This window comes from Anser cygnoides, chromosome 12, assembly GCF_040182565.1.
Source record: "Anser cygnoides isolate HZ-2024a breed goose chromosome 12, Taihu_goose_T2T_genome, whole genome shotgun sequence".
NCBI classification, from domain to species: Eukaryota; Metazoa; Chordata; class Aves; order Anseriformes; family Anatidae; genus Anser; species Anser cygnoides.
Window position 1 is genome coordinate 144945 of NC_089884.1, and position 16122 is coordinate 161066.

General features: G+C 43.1%; 3 protein-coding genes across 5 annotated transcripts in view; 1 reads left to right on the forward strand and 2 right to left on the reverse strand.

The window, feature by feature from the left end:
• On the reverse strand, window positions 1-10254 carry KARS1 (lysyl-tRNA synthetase 1). Of its 3 annotated transcripts, none has more exons than XM_048050444.1 (14): window positions 10062-10254; window positions 9159-9309; window positions 8794-8959; window positions 8294-8387; window positions 7828-8014; window positions 7523-7648; window positions 5480-5599; window positions 4460-4622; window positions 4197-4370; window positions 3312-3397; window positions 2543-2628; window positions 2092-2218; window positions 357-500; window positions 1-131 (listed from the first exon to the last, which is right to left on the reverse strand). In XM_048050444.1, the coding sequence occupies exons 1-14, from the start codon at window positions 10121-10123 to the stop codon at window positions 45-47; spliced, it is 1773 nt and encodes a 590-aa protein (XP_047906401.1). In that variant the 5' UTR covers window positions 10124-10254; the 3' UTR covers window positions 1-44. The 3 variants fall into 3 exon arrangements, 2 of the variants coding, with proteins under 2 accessions (XP_047906401.1, XP_047906400.1); XM_048050443.2 differs by lacking the exon at window positions 10062-10254 and adding an exon at window positions 9817-10010; XR_010834421.1 differs by lacking the exons at window positions 1-131; window positions 10062-10254 and adding exons at window positions 667-878; window positions 9817-10011 and having other exon boundaries at window positions 365-500.
• On the forward strand, window positions 10180-13657 carry TERF2IP (TERF2 interacting protein). Its single transcript, XM_067004385.1, has 3 exons — window positions 10180-10678; window positions 10762-10841; window positions 11725-13657. Exons 1-3 carry the CDS (start codon window positions 10180-10182, stop codon window positions 12166-12168), a joined length of 1023 nt encoding a protein of 340 aa, XP_066860486.1. The 3' UTR covers window positions 12169-13657.
• The window catches only part of LOC106046629 (carbohydrate sulfotransferase 4), a 17599-nt gene continuing 14532 nt past the window's right edge, over window positions 13056-16122 (reverse strand). The window contains exon 3 of the transcript XR_010834423.1: window positions 13056-13192. The gene's annotated coding sequence lies outside the window, so the exon portion shown is untranslated. The remainder of the gene's footprint in view (window positions 13193-16122) is intronic.

The window sequence follows — 16122 nt, forward strand, 5'->3', positions numbered from 1 at the left end:
CGCGGCAGACAAGAGCTGCGTTTATTGACGACCCGCCCCAGGCGTCACACGGAGGTGCCTTCGGCAGGCCGGTCGGGCTGCGCCTCCTTCCTCTTGTCCTCCGGCTTCATGGCGGGGAAGAGCAGCACCTCCTGCGAAGATCGACACCCTCAGCGCGCGCCAGGCCCCCGGCCTGCAGAGCGCCGCGGCGCGCAAGTCTCGCGAGAGCCCGTCTCGGCCCGGCCCCGCCCCGGCACGCGGCCAGGAGCGGCGCTCGGCGGCTCGGGCGGCTTCTGGGGGCGGCGCAGCGCCCGCGGCTAGGGGCGGCTGCCGGCGTTCCGCGCGGCTGCTCCCCAGCCGCCCCCGCTAACATTTACCTTGATGTTACTGGAATCCGTGAGGAACATGGCGAAGCGATCGATTCCCATGCCCCAGCCAGCTGTAGGAGGAAGGCCGTACTCCAGTGCGGTGCAGAAGTTTTCATCAATAAACATGGCTTCATCATCACCTGCGGCCTTTGCCTAAACGAGAAAATAAGCGATAAAAGGCAGGGTCGTACAGAGCTAGATACTACCCGTTCTACTAGTTGCCATCAGAAAGGAGTATGTTTGTAGCGGCCATGTAACTGATAAAACCAAAGCATTATGCAGCCACAAAAGTGAGTAACAAATGAGGGAAATTCATCACCTGGAAAAAGCAAGCTGTGGAAGCTGGCTGTACAGGTGCTTCCAAATCAACTCTAAGCTCAACTTCTTTGTGATCTAGAAGTTTCTTTTCTAGAGAAACGCTCAGCCTCTTTGCTTCAGTACAAGCAATCTCCGGAGACAGATGGCAGCAGACCACAGTGGAATAAATTGCTTTCAAAAGCTTCTCAGGTTCTTTATCGCTTCCAAATCCCCCTTTAACGTTTGCAGAAACAACTAAGAACCAGAATCATTTGAATCACCAGCAATTGCTCCATGAAACAAAATTAAACAGTTGCTTTTTTCCTCTCTCAAGTAGAAAGATTAAAATCCCTGACACTGAGATAGTAATTAATACTTCTTACATAAATTGGCCCTAACAGCATCCAAGTGCTAAAGGTGATGATAATAAAAATGCAGACTAGTTGACCCCCTCAAGTTTACAAAATGTCAGTGTTGGAACTTTTCTGCCTGAATCTGAAATCCTGAAATGTGAACTGCCACCCTTTGACTCAATTTCCCCCTTAAGTTTTCAGGCAAATTTTCATTCAATACATACATAATCACAGGTCTGCAGAGACTAGCCATAATCAGACAACAAGGGCAAATAAACATACAGCAGACCCAAGAAAAAGAAATCTTTAACAATATTCACACTGACTGAACATTTTGAAATTTACTAACAAGTTAGTTAGTTAACATATTTTCCTGTTTTGGTAACTGTTTAATCCTCTCAGGTACTGTGAAGCCATCAGAAACAGTAGGAATAACAGGAACTCTCCTTCTGCAGACCACACCATCTGACCTCAATTATGTGTGCACACGCATCCATGTGCGTGTATATGTAATTAATAACAAAGCCAGTTTGAGTCCCTCCTTTCCCAGACATATGTAGAGACACCTAGTGCTATCAATTTCCAGGCATAATAATTTCCAGTTTGCAGCTCTATTCTGTGAAACAATTTAAAAGACCTCAGAGTTCTGAAAATTAGACTCAACATTCAAACTTTTACTGGACATGGAAATTTATTTAAGAAACTGGAAGTATGATGTAGTATGATTACATGAAGGCTTAATTGTGGAAAAATAACTCACTTTCAATCCAAGTAACACAGAGAAAACACTCTGCACATCTGCTTTTTTCAGATTAGTACTTCAGGTAGAAAAAAAGCGCATGCTATTCCAAAACCTAGCAGTGCTACTATAAACTAATCAACAGAAGAGTTTAGACATGTTTACCTTAGAGCAAGGTTCCTTTAAGAGGAAGTAAGTTTTAATGGCAGGCTTTCACTTGAGTGAGGAACACTCACTCAAAGTATTAACGACCCTTTTCAGCAGTAGGGACTAGTGACAGATTTGGAATTAGACATAGAAAATACTCTTTACTTACACGTCTAAATCATTGATTCACTATCAGCAAACACCCTACCTTGGCCTGATCCTCAAAAAGCTGCCGCTGCCGGAAAGGATCATTAAGTTCTGTGTACGCATTGCACACTTCCTTCTTCATCACAAAGAGTTCAAAACGTTCTGTTAGTCCCCGATGAGTGCGATGCCTACATCAAGAAGGCAAATCAACCACACCTTAAAATAAATAGCTTTACAAAAGCAATAGAGCACATACATGACTTCAGGAAGTCTACCCACATTTAGCAGTAACAGCTGTCAAAACTTTAAACTACTCAATATGAGCACACCTGTTCTCTGGATGCTGGGCTTCAAAGTTCAAGAACCAACACCTACCCGGATTGGTGTAAGAGCAAACTAGTATGTAACACCAGTATCTCCTGTTCACACGTGACTTTTTTTTTTTTTTTTTTAATAAAGTAGGAGTAGACGATTAAGGACAGTTACATACTAACTGTGTCTCATACTCTTACCATTTGGCTAGAGGACTCATGATCTGAGGGTGATCACAGATGAATGTTGGGTTGATACAAGTGACTTCCAGAAATTCACCGACTAACTGGGAAAACAAAAGCAAAACTTGTGTAGAGTACAATATCACTTCCCAGCACTGCCTTTCCCAAACATCTTATTTCCTTCTCTTCAGTACTGAAGAATGTACTATAAAAGTGAGATGTTTCTCAACTAATAATGCTTAATCATGGTAATGTTCTCATTAATAGAGCACATATGTCCTAGCTGGATAAGAAACAATGACATAGCTGTTTTTTTTTTCTGCTGCTTTTCTTATTGGCCCTTGTTATGATGTGCAAATGAAATTATGTTACTATTTTTGTTAACAGGTTCTATAAGGCAATATATGCTGGGTACAAAGGAAAAGACTTAATACAGTTGATAAAAGAACTATATGGGAAGCCTACCAGTTTGATAAGATACATACAAACAAACAGGTCTCTTGAGAAAAAATTGACATAAAGATAAAGCAGATTTTTAGGGGCATAGGAAAACAGTTTTTATGCTAAAATTCTCTAGGTCTCATATTAAGCAGGTATCAGTCAACTACATTTTAGTGTAGACAATAGGATTTTGATACAACAAGTTTTATCACTGTCATAAAGAAACAGCTTTAGCCCATGTCAGTGTATTTTGTCACATGCAGCTAAACTTGTTCTGAAGAGACTTCTATTGATACAGATAGATCCTGAAAGATGTTAGGACTATCAAAAAATCACTGTTACTTACTCTGTCAAGAAGCCTGGCCGTTGTCCTGGGAGGTGGACACTCAACATTTCTTGCCACACAAAGGTCATCAAAGAACCTGCGAGTTTCTAACACAGTTGCAGACAAAAAATTAAAAAAGCCATCCAGGCAGCCACATCTTTTCTTCCTGCATACTTCAAAATGTTTTAGAGTGGTTCTTTAAATCTCGACAGTGGAAAACATTAATAGCAGAAATCATCATGGAAAATATTAGCTCAGATGTCAGTTTCAAACACTACAAAAGTAGTGTTTTTTTGTTTGTTTGCTTTTTGTTTTTAATCAGTTTACATTAAAATCTAAGTTATTTCGCATTTCAGAAACTCAGAAAATAGTTACATACAATCCCGCATCATAACTGTCAGGTATTATTATTTAAAACAAAACAAAAACAAAACAAACAAACCAAAAAAAAGGCACTAGAAAGTGTATGAACGTGTTTCCTTACAAATTATGATTTCAAGAATAAAATAGCAGATACACACACTTCGAAGAATGCCCAAAATAATCTTACTCCTAACCTACGATCACAGGCATGGAGACTCAATTACACAAAAGATGGAAGAAATAAGAAACAAAAAGCCGTGTGTTTCTTTAACAGATCAAGAACTCCTCAGATTACGTCTTCTGAGTATACAGCATTATATATACTCCACAAAGGAAGAGGTGAAAGAGTCAGAACTTGCTAGAAACTGCACGGCACGAAGGCTTCATTTCATTCTGGACTCTCGTGTAACAGATAAAACGAGCAAGTCAATCCCACGTACTGATACCACTTCAAAAAAGTAGCTGACAGACTGCAGGCTGAGGACTTCAAACCTTTGTGTGTGTTAAGTAAGAATAACAGGACATGCATAAACACCACCTAACCTTCAGTTTCAAAGGACTCGGCTGATGGAAATTTCACTCCTAGAACCTTTTCCAATTCATCCACCATGCTAATGCGTCGGAAGGGAAGGGTAAAATCTATCTCATATGCCTGTCCATCTTGACCATCTGGATGATAAGTGATCTTGTAGCTTCCAGTAATATGTTTCACCATCCCTACAACAGTATAGAGGAGAGTACACAGCATAATATAAAATTCTTTCTGGAGATTCTTCTTCTTTTTTAATTAATATTGCATATGTCACCTGAAAGCAACTTCTCTGTAATTTCCATCAAGTCATGGTAGTCCGCATAAGCCATATAGAATTCACAAGTTGTGAACTCAGGGTTGTGAGTCAAATCAATTCCTTCATTCCGGAACTGACGCCCAATTTCATATACTCTGTCCAAGCCTCCAACCACCACCATCTAAACAAAAGGAAATTCTAGTAAATACTAACATTTTCAAAGAACTGAAAAGAGCTCATACAAGCATAACTACAACATGATCTGAAAAAGCTGATTCAAGATTCATTTTGTTTCCACTAATCCACTGAGTCTACTGTTCTTCAGGAATAATCCTAATTTATTTATGTATTTGTTTGTTTGTTTGTTTATTTTAAAGAATGAGATGTGCCCTTGCCGCTAAGAAGGCTAATAGCGCTCTTGGCTGCACTAGGCAAAGTACTGCCAGCAGGTCAAGGGAGGTGATCCTTCCTTTCCACTCAGCACTAGCGAGGCAACACCTGGAGTACTGTGTCCAGTTCTGGACCCCAGTGCAACAGAGACACAGTCACACTGGAGAGAGTCCAGTGAAGGGCCACTAAGATGAATTAGGGAACAATTCTGCAATGAGGAAAGGCTGAGAAAGATGGGACTGTCTAGGCTAGGCAAGGCTCCAGAGGAAATCTTATCAATATATATAAATAACTGAAGAAAGAACGTGAAGATGGAGCCAGACTCACTTCAGTGGTGCCCAGTGACAAGAAAAGAATCAGTGGGTACAAATTGGAATACAGGAGGCTCCATCTGAATATCAGGTAGCTTTTGTATCGTGTGGTTGACTGAGCACTGGCACAGTCTGCCCAGAGAGGTTGTTAAATCACCTCTTTGGAGATATTCAGAAGCTGTCTGGATACGGTCCTGGGCAACTTGCTCTAGGTGGCCCTGCTTGAATAGGGTGTTTGGACAGATGACCTCCAGAGACCCCTTCCAACCTCAACCATTCTGTGAGATCACAACAGGCTGGAGAATATAGGATTAACCATGAGGGGCTAGTATTTTACCTTATGGTAAAGCTCTGGAGCAATTCTCATATATAAATTCATATCAAGCTCATTGTGGTATGTGATAAAAGGTCTTGCCATGGCTCCACCTGGAATTATATTCATCATAGGAGTTTCAATCTGTAAAATAGTAACAAAATAACGGAATTTAACATTGGCATAAATATTTCCAGGCTCCTCCTCAATACCTACCCTGCTTTCATCCTTAGGGTATTTCTGTTTCCACAGCAGAACTCCGTAAAACAAGAAAACCAACCAACCACAGCTACCCCGGTGAAAAAAATCTCTGCATTTCATTTAGTCTTTGACATTCCAGTATACGAAAACAATTCTGTAGTAAAGGCCATTTCTCCCACGCAGTCAATAATATTGCAAAGAATATACACTATCAACTGCAAGAGAAACAGACTTAAGTTCAACATCAAATTCAGGGAAAGAAGAACCTGACAGGCAAGTAACAAAATAAAGATGACCTTTGGAAAAATGGAATGGCAGAATTATTTACAAATCAAACCTCAGCCCCGTACTCAGAGTACAGGTGAAAGTGGCAAAACAATACAACCAGCTCCTCCTTTATAAGTCTGCCCAAATGATAAAAATGATTTTCTAATTGATTCTGTGGGAGATACGCTATTTAATCTGCTGTGCTGACATACAGGCTTGGCTTACACATCAGCATGAAGAACTTCAGGATGCCTGCTATATCCTCATACCTCACTACCAACAAGATTTAATCTCCTGTTAGTAACCTCAAATCATGAAAACAGGTATTTCATAATTCACAACAGAACTATTTATAGCAGTGCAGAAGAGGAACTACAATGAGACTCAGGGCTTCTGGGAAAAAACAAAGATCAGGGCAAAACCAGAAGCTGATGCGTGATAATGACAGAACAAGAACGCAGCTAGAACTTGAAAAAGAGAGGAATGTTCTAAGATATGTATTAATATAGGTCTCTAAACAAGTATTTTGAATTAATGGGTTTCTCCAAACACATCTGCACTATAAATCAGGCTGAGCTTCAGAAAACAGAATGCAGTGAGCATCCCAGACAGTACTGGAATCAGAAATGCAGTTTAACTTCGTAGCATTGAACTGACTGCAAACAAGGCCTGACAGTAACCTGGAGAGCACGGTACAATACCTATGACAGTTCAGCTGTATTTTTCTCAAAATCAAGCTAGTACCTGCCCATGGTATGACACTACATCATGCCATATGGACACTGATGACTCAGCATTGACTCGTGCATCTCTAGATCACAGACCATTCCCTGACTCCTCTGCCTTCTATTTTGTTTGTGTATTTACACTTTGCATAAATTGAGAAGGACTCTCATGGTTCTCTTTCATCAAATTATTGTCAAAATAGTATAATTTGTAAGTACTAGATTAAAAGCAAAAAAAAAAAGCAAAAAGCAAAAAAAATCGAAGAAATATTTTAAAGCCATTACATGGCAAGACAGAGATGACATAGCACAGGTTCAGACTGCTTCATCCTTCCTCTGCTCTCAAAAAACTCCAATGGCAGATTTTGCAGATTCGGCTGATAAACTCTTAATGGAACTATATTAAGTTCTCATCTCTTTGCTAACTATAAAATACAACTAAAAATCTGGATGCAACAGAGAGCAGAGCTAGTATTATTTTCTAATATACTACTCTTCAAGAGAGCTTAAGATAAAATTAATTTTACTTACAGGAAGTAAAACCTGCATTTATCTCCAGAAGCAAAATGCCATTGCAAAGATGTCACTTCTACCTTATGTTACTGAAATAAGGAAAAGACAACAGTAGTTTGAAGTACTACCTTGATAAATGTTTTCTGAATCACAGGCTACCAACTGAGCAATAGTCTTAACTTTAAAAAGAGAGAAAAAAAAAACAGCTCCTGTTACCTGAAACTGATAAACACACCGTGTTGAGGTAATTGCTTTCACTCTATAAATATTTCACATGTGAGCCTGAATATACGGTATCCCTGAAGCTGAGAAGCCCCAAACACATTGAGTACGCAGACAGAAACAAACGATAAAGCCTTACCTCTAGGAAGCCCAATTCATCTAGAAAGCTCCGGATATATGTCACAATCTTTGCACGGGTTATAAATTTTTGCCTCACATAATCATTAAGAATTAAATCCAAGTATCTCTGACGATATCTAGTTTCCTGAAAAGAACAAATATTTTTAGAACAAGCTAGACAAAATGTACTGCCAAAGAAAAAAGTACCAAAACAAGATGAATGACTCTTTGTTCACTGGTACCATCAGCAGATATAAAAGGTCATCCATTCAGAACTAGCTGTCAAATCACCTCCAAGAGTCACACGTATGGCAGGTACCTTACCTTATCTTTGAGGCCAAAGTGAAGATGAGGCAACATGTGCAGGCATGGAGATAACAGAATTATTTCATAAGGAATAATACTCAGTTCCCCTTTCTTTGTTTTCCCGGGATTTCCTTCTACACCAATAATGTCCCCACGACGCAGCTTGTTGTTAATACAGAAATATTCTTCCTCAGATTTATAAAGCCTGTAATTACAAAAAAAAAAAAAGTAAGTAGTTTTGCTTGAAGTTCAACATTCCAACGGTCCTGCAAGTCTCTCCTCAGGCCAAATTCTTAAAAACAAGAATTCTTCTAAGAAGGAAGCCGTATATAACGGCCTAAGCAAAACACTACCTGCCTACCTAAGCCAATCCCTAGCCAAACAGCTTAGCTAAGGCGATGAAAGAACTGGATGCCCAAATACACGTTTCTAAGTCCTAGAGCACAGTTCAGTTTAGAATGCTACTCAAAATACTTCTACTTACCTGGAATTTGCCATGACCTGCAACTTGACTCCTTCACCACGAAGATCATAGAAAATCAGTTTCCCTCCAGAGGCACGCTTTGCGTGGATTCGACCTAAATACCAAAAGCATGCAGAACACTGAGAAACATGTCCCTAACAGAAGGGCACAAGCCACAATATTACCACCACCAGTAAAAAAGACTGTCAGTTCTGAACTGATCACTAAATGTGGAAGAGAAGCAGTTAACGTCTTAAAACTAACATGACTGCACAAAAGTTCACATGAGCTTTGGGTCCTGGAGCAAAAATCACAATCTAATGTTATACTTGTAAGGTATGTTGCAACAATCCACTCAGTCTGAAAGCCTGTCCTGAATAGCATAACACTGCTACAGACTTAGCTTCATGACTAAGAGGATCAGCAAAATTTGAAAACAGACCACCCCACCTCTAAAACCAGCTAGGACTTAACTCTGAAAAGCAACAGACTATCCTTCTGTATTCCAGACTAGCTTTTACCTGCCACTCTCACTGTAACGTCTGTCAGGTGATCTCCTGGCTGCAAGTGACTGTATTTCTCTATAAAATCTGAGAGAGACAAGTCTACGTGGAACTTGTGGGGATAAGGATCTTCATTGGTGCCCTGCAGCTGCTGGATTGCATGGCTACGGATCTTGTAGTATTGCTGTAACAACAAACAAACAAGACTGAATGATTTTGTTAGAATCTTAAAGTATTTTACACATTAAAACACTGCTACCCTGACTTGGGAATATGTATCTCTCTCCCCCTTTTAACCATTTAGTTCATTCTGAATAAAAATCAAATGTAAATCAACAATATTTATTCTCAAAACAGTAATAAGCACAGGGCCAGATCCTCACATTTGGATCCAAGTTTTCCTCATCAGCACCAATGTTATTCTCAGAGTCAGAAGCCAAGGAAGGCTTATTTGAATGCTTTTCACTTTGTTCTTTCTGCTTTGCCTCTTTTTCAGCTATTTTTCTTTCAGCCTTCAAACGCCTCTTCAGCTCGCTGTAAAACAGAAGGAAAACAGATGCATCAGGTACTTTGATACTTGTATGAGAAAGCACTTGGCCAGATTCTACCAAAACCTTACTGTAAAAATAGCCCTCTCATTTCCCTTACTCTGCCCTAAAGTCAAAATAAAACTTAAGCATGTTTAAGTGTTTCCTTCTCTGAAGGCTTTTAGTTCATTCCTTAAGAGATACAAATACTCAGAGAAAACTAAAGCTGAATTAAGTATTGTGTAAACAAACCTTGAGGATGCGTTCCCTGGGAGCCCAAGGTTCCTCTGCAGGCCCCCTTATATGAGCCTTCACAGAAGCAGAGCTACCCCACGCAGCAGGTAAGTGAAACAAGGCAAACTCTCCCCCGGTTAAAGTCAGGCTCTACTTCAGATTCCCGCTGCCGCCTTCGCGGCCCGCTCGCCGTGGAGCGCAGGGCCCCATAGACCCCGGCCCCGCCGGCCGGGACTTCATGAGGAAAGAGGTGGGCCCGGCCAGATCGCAAAGCACCGACCTGCTTTGGTCATGAAGTGCCTGGCGCCATCGGAGCGCGGGCGCGGCCCTCCAGGCCCAGCCGCGGAGCCGCGCAGCGGCGGGGCTCAGCATGGCGCGCTCCAACGGATCAGCTGGCGGCGCACGCCGGACGCTCAGCTCAGCTCAGCTCAGCTCAGCTCAGCTCAGCTCAGCTCAGCTCAGCTCAGCTCAGCTCAGCTCAGCTCAGTTGCCCTGCCCGGCCCGGCCCTGCCCGCCCACCCTCACTTTTTACTGAGGCGCGGCTCAGCGTCCCCCGCATCACAAGCCCGCTCCGCTGCGGCCGCCATCTTCGCTGCTCCCGCGGCGCTTCCTGTACCGCGGCGCCTGCGCGCCAGGGGGGGCGATGGCGGCGGGCGGGAACGCGCCGGCAGGGCGCTCGCGACAGCTGTTCCTGTGGGACGATGGGAGACCGATGCGGTTCTACGTGCGGCCTGGGCTGACCAAGCTGCGCCTGGCGCCCCTGCTGCTGGCGGGCGGGGGGCGGCTGTGCCGCATCCAGGAACCGGGCGCCGTGCTCTTGGCGCAGCCCGGCGAGGTGGTGCCCGGCGGGGCCGTCTCCGCCGAGTACGTGACGGAGTGCGTGGAGCGCAACCAGCGCCTGCCGCTGGAGCCCTTCCGGCTGCCCGCCGCGCCGCCCGCGCCGCCCGCCGCCTCGCCGCGCGGCCGCCTCGCCTTCACGGAGGCGGAGGACGCGGCGCTGCTGCAGGCCGTGCGCGGGCGGGGCGGGAGGCGGGTGGGCGGCAGGACGCTGTGGAAGGAGCTGGAGGGGGCCGGCCTGACGCGGCACACCTGGCAGGCCATGCGCGACCGCTACCTGCGGCACTTGAGGCCGCTGCACGGGGGTGAGCTGGGGACGGCCGACGGGGGGCGGGGGGGTCGCGGCGGCGGCCCGGGCTCGGCAGCCATTGACCGCGTCTTCCCGCAGAGCCCCAGCAGGCAGAGGAGGAGCGCGTACAAGGCATGGGCATTTTCGAGGCAGCGAACCGGGAGTTCGAAAGCGACGAGGTGAGCGTCGGCGGCCGGCCTGGGAGCGGGTCCCCGCGGCCGGCGGCGGGGCCACAGCCGCTGCTGTGCCGTTGAGAGCGAGCTGCGCGCAGCAGCCCTGGCTGCCACGGAACGGCTTTCCCATGCTGTAGCTCAGTTAAATTCTTGAACTGCTTTGCACCGTGATGCCCCTTCGGCTATGGCGAAATGGGAGCTTCGTGTGAGCTGTGAACTATGTGGCTTGTGATGAGCAGCATCTCACTGTAGCACGTGCAGTAGGGCCCATTTGTATAGCTTGATTCTCTGCCCAAAGTTCAGCTGAGGAGATTATTGTGACTGTTACATGCTATGATGTGTTGGAGCTGTATTGGCAGCTTTTACCTTGGGCATAAAATGTTCACGCAGTTGCATTAACGTTTATCTTTGCTTTTTGTACTTAGGTTGTTCAAATGGGGAGGTTCAGGCTGGATATTGGGAAAAAGCTTTTCACCCAGAGGGTGGTCAGGCACTGGAACAGGCTCCCTAGGGAAGTGGTCACAGCACCGAGTCTGCCCGAGTTCAAGAAGCGTTTGGAAAACACTCAGACACATGGTCTGATTTTTGGGGGGCTGGTTCTGTGGGAACCCAGAAGTTGGACTCAGTGAACCTTGTGGGTCCCTTCCAACTCACATATTTTATGATTCTTTGAAATATTCCCTTATATGTCATGCTTTTCTGTGATCTTGTATATCCTTGTTAACATATATTGCCTCACTTCAGTCACTGAATTTCAATGTGTCCAGTAATTAGAGTGTGTCTTTATATGTTATAGAAAGTCGTGGTGAAAGATAGTGATCACAGGGTAGCAGTAATAACAGAAGCTTGCTGGGAAGTATACCTAACTGATGATTCCTCTTACTTTTAGTCAGGAAGTGACACCTCAGATGCTCTAGAACAACTTCCTACACAAGTTGGAGGGGGAAAGTCTCCACGTGAAATGGCAGCTGGTTTGAAGACTGGGATGGAGGACTGTGCTTTCCCTGGCACTCAATTACAAAGGGAAGACAGACCAAGAAGCGCTTGCTCTTCTTCCAGTGTGGTGGGAGAAGTAGTGAAAACTATGCGGCACTTCATGGAAAGGTTTAACGTGGACCTGTTCACTGTTACACAGGCCTTTCTGAAAAACACTGGTGAAGTGGAGACTACATCATACTTTCTGCAGACAGGGCAGCGTTTGGATGGATACCCTGTGTGGAGCAGAGAGGACGATTTAGAATTGCAAAAGGATGATGAGCATGTCAGAAGTAAATTGATAGCAAAATTTGGAGCTGAAAATGTAGCAAAGCGAGTAGCATTTAGGAAAAGTTAGATAGTAAAGTAAATGGAAATGACTGTTCTGGTACAGTGGCAAGAACTTAATAAAAGCAAGGTCACTTCAGAAATGCAAATGTGATGGAGAATGTTATTTCCGAAACTTCAGAACAGTATATGCTTTAAAATAACTTCTATAAAAGGCTGATTTTTTTTTAAATGCAGAGTATACTGAACATTTAAAAGTAGAAAATGATGAAGATAGAGATCCTGTCCAGTATTAAGTTTTCTCAGTGAAAATTTGCTTTAAACTATATTTACTATATAAGCCATCTGACAGCTTGGCCTGTACTTTACTGTATATAGAGGATTTTGAATGAGGTTTGCTCCAAAGTGAGACAGACTCTCATTAAATACTAAAACCACTGTCTTATTAGTGCATGATATCAACCTCCTTTCTGTTACATGTATCATTTCAGAATGCTGTGGATGATATCTAGGAACGTACTCTGCCAGCTGTTGTCGCTACCTCATGTTTTTGTTAATGGACCTTGATTAGTAGCTGACATGCAGAAATGATACCAGTGAAAATGTAACTGTCCAAAAAGAGGGTCAAGAGCATTCATGTTAGAAGATGTATTTGAGGCGCTCAGTCTCATAAATAAATGCTGAGATCTGGGAACGACCAAAAAGTTCACCAGGACATTATAATACTGATTCATGTTACAGAGATCTCAGTTAAAATCTCAAGCAAGTATGCAGTCATCTCAATTTTTGTTAACAACTTTCAACAGGTGTTTTCCAGTACTAATAATGCAGAATTTGTTTAATAACATTAAATTTACCATCTGTCCTTGTGATTTCAAAAACGATTAGTTCTCCCCAGTTACAGGTTGAAGAGTCCCAAGTCTTCAGTCTAAGCAAAGTAGCACTTCTGCTTAGACTGACCATGTAGTCTAGTTTGAAAAAGTAGAACAGCTTTCAGGGTCACATGCTGTAGTTCTGTCTAGCTGTATCCATCTCAGACTTGAAGTCAAAAATGTGTTCAGAGTTAATTTAGGTATCTTTCAGTTGTGTAACATCTGAGGGAGAGAGAAAATTGTTTCTAATATATGGTCACAATCTGAAAAAAAAAATCAGTACATACAGCTTGAAATTGTGTTCTGGTCTCTATTATTATTTGAACAATCACTTGAAACAACAGCTGGGCACCAGTCATTTATAACTCCTGTTAATCTGGAATTAGGTCATCCTTTTAGTGAAGTAAAATGGGTTTATAAAAGCAAAGGATGATTTTTTTTTTTTTTAAGAATTAACAACACTTTTTTTTAAGGGTCATTCAGGGTTCTTGCTTACTCCACTGTGGTACTCAGTAAAATTAAGTTGAATTAGGAAATTGCTAGTTTTAAGACATCCAAATTATTATTGAAAGTCAACGATAGCTTAGTATAATGAAATTTCTATTTCAGAAAACCAATGTACTGAAGCATCCACTGACTGACTTGTACTGTTGACCACTGTTAACCAAATAAATGCCAAAACTTTTAGACTGTGCAGTGTTCTACTAGACAGGTCATTTCCTGCTGAAACAGTTAGAATGGTTTGGTACATTCATGCTGCTCAGACTGGTTTGTTGGGACTTGTGGGGAAGACCAGACAAGCACTTAACAGGAGACTGCAAGATAACATAGTAAATAAGGTAGTAAGATTTAACAACAACAGAAACTTTTACATGTGGATTCAAAATCCAATCAGTGCTGATAGCCAAGTTCAAGAGCATGAGACCCTTCTGCAGCCAAAAACTCCCATTCCAGCTTATGTGGTGTACCTTAGCAGCACCATAGCCTCACAATTCAATGAAATCATCTTGTGTAACCAAAACTACTCGAGTTCAAAGTGAGAGGTAGAACACCTCTAATGGCTGCAGCATAAAAAAGATCTGGTGTAAGGCCTACTGCATCTTTTATAATTACTATTTTTACCTGCTTTGTGACATTTCTTTTGAGAATGAGCTTCTCTTTTTCTGGGCAATTAGTCAGACCTGCAATGCTGATTTCTAAGTCAGTATATTGTGCTTTTACTTTTGCAAAACCATGCAAAGAAATTGTCTAATTTCCGTATGCACTTAGTGGTCTCTTTAGGTATGGGATCTGGATAAGAAGACAAAAAGAGCATAGCTTATTCAAGGTGGCCCTCTTTCATCTGTTCTAAACTTGTGAAAAGCACTGCTTATCCACAGATACATTCTTTCCTGTGCAAGCGCATAGGTCTAGGTCTCTTCATTGCTCATTTCCATCTCCATATCCTGGAGATGTCACTATATCACACGGTTCTGGTTCAAAGTATTCTGGCTCTGCCTTCTGTCGTGATAAAAATAATTTCTCTGCTTTGTTTTACCAAGGACACGGTTATAGTCCTTTGGCTATGAGACACGTTGTCTTTCTACATTCATATTGGGGGCCCTGTACTATTATATTAGGAACACTTCCTGTAGCCCAAGGAAGTATACATGCATCTTCCTTATATAACTGCCTGGAGCAGCTATATTTGTAAACATGGAAGAATGAGCAGAGTGGCAATGCAAGTGCCAGAACTTTGAGTTAAAGACAAACAAAGGCAGATAGTATTTGGTCTGCAATCCATTATCTGGAGTTTGGGTATTTCCTATTTGCTTCCTTTCAGAATTACACAGCATTCATCAATATCAATGCATTCTGGCCGTTCATAATTAAATTGCCAATGAAGAACTGATTGTATGCCCTAGGTTGGAGAGCAACAGACAGGAATACCCAAGAATTAGTTTCCAAACAACTCCTTGACTAGTGGGTTTACCATCCTACACTTTATTGGTATAAAAGCTAAGTTTGCTCTTCTGAACTTGTAGAATATATACTTGCAATTTGTTTCTAAATAGACTGCAACAATCTTTACTTATGCATGTGCCAAAGGATGTAGCCGTAGTTTTATCAGTCATACTGTCTTGAAAGTTTGCCCATACCATCTTACCTGCTGCTGGCCAGCTGTACTCCTACCAGCTCCCTTGCTGGTAGGTCAGCTAACTTCTACTTACCCCTTCCTGCTCCACAGTTGGTCCTGCAGCTCCCTTCTTAACTGCTGCAGGATGGTCTCTTACCCCAAAGAGCTGTGCAGGATCTGGAATGCTGATGCCTGCTCCAGTGGAGGTGACGACAGAGCTGCTTCTGGTCTGGGAAGCCATCCCTCTTCTCTAGACTTTTACTCTTGGTGGTCCCAAAGCTCTTGGGATGGCTCATTAGTTTATTCCGTAATTGCAGTCTAGCTAGCAGCTACTTAGTTTTGCTAACCAATATAACCGCTCAGTGTTTGTAAGATTACTTTCCCTGCTTTCCTCAGCAGAACCAAAACATAAAACTTTCATTACGTCTCTGCTATAACAGCAACAACAACAACCAGCCACTGTGCATGTATCAGAAGAGCCTTTTTCCTGCTATTGGAGACTGCTAATTAGTCAAGGTTAAGCCTCCTCTGTCACCCTTCAAACACAATACAAAGAGCCTGGACACTGTTTCTTGCCTATACACCTTTAAACCCTTGCAGAGTGCCACAAAGATGATATGGGGCCTGGAGCATCTGCCCTATGAGGAAAGGCTGAGAGACCTGGGTCTATTCAGCCTTGAGAAAAGAAGACAGAGGGGATCTTATCAATGTTTACAAACACCTGAAGTGTGGGAGACAAAGGAATATGGCCAACATCTTTTCAGTGGTTTGTGGGGACAGGACAAGGGGCAATGGCCTGAAAAATGGAGCACAGGAAGTGCCGCACCAACATGCAAAAGAACTTCCTCACGGTGAGGGTGACGGAGCACTGGAACAGGCTGCCCAAGGAGGTTGTGGAGTCTCCTTCTCTGGAGATACTCGAGACCCATCTGGACGCCTGCCGGGGTAACCTGCTCTAGGGAACCTGCTTTGGCAGGGGGGTTGGACCCGATGATCTCTCGAGGTCCTTTTCAACCCCTACAATTCTGTGATTCTG

Bases quoted from the DNA above. Each gene is read 5' to 3' on its own strand.
- KARS1 (XM_048050443.2), bottom strand. From the start codon at position 9,908: ATGCTGAGCCCCGCCGCTGCGCGGCTCCGCGGCTGGGCCTGGAGGGCC. The intron at 501-2,091 runs GTAGGGTGTTTG...TTTCTCGTTTAG, and splicing joins TTTTTGAGGATCAGGCCAAG to GCAAAGGCCGCAGGTGATGA. The intron at 132-356 runs GTAAATGTTAGC...CGATCTTCGCAG, and splicing joins CGGATTCCAGTAACATCAAG to GAGGTGCTGCTCTTCCCCGC.
- TERF2IP (XM_067004385.1), top strand. From the start codon at position 10,180: ATGGCGGCGGGCGGGAACGCGCCGGCAGGGCGCTCGCGACAGCTGTTC. The intron at 10,679-10,761 runs GTGAGCTGGGGA...GTCTTCCCGCAG, and splicing joins CTTGAGGCCGCTGCACGGGG to AGCCCCAGCAGGCAGAGGAG. The intron at 10,842-11,724 runs GTGAGCGTCGGC...TCTTACTTTTAG, and splicing joins GGGAGTTCGAAAGCGACGAG to TCAGGAAGTGACACCTCAGA.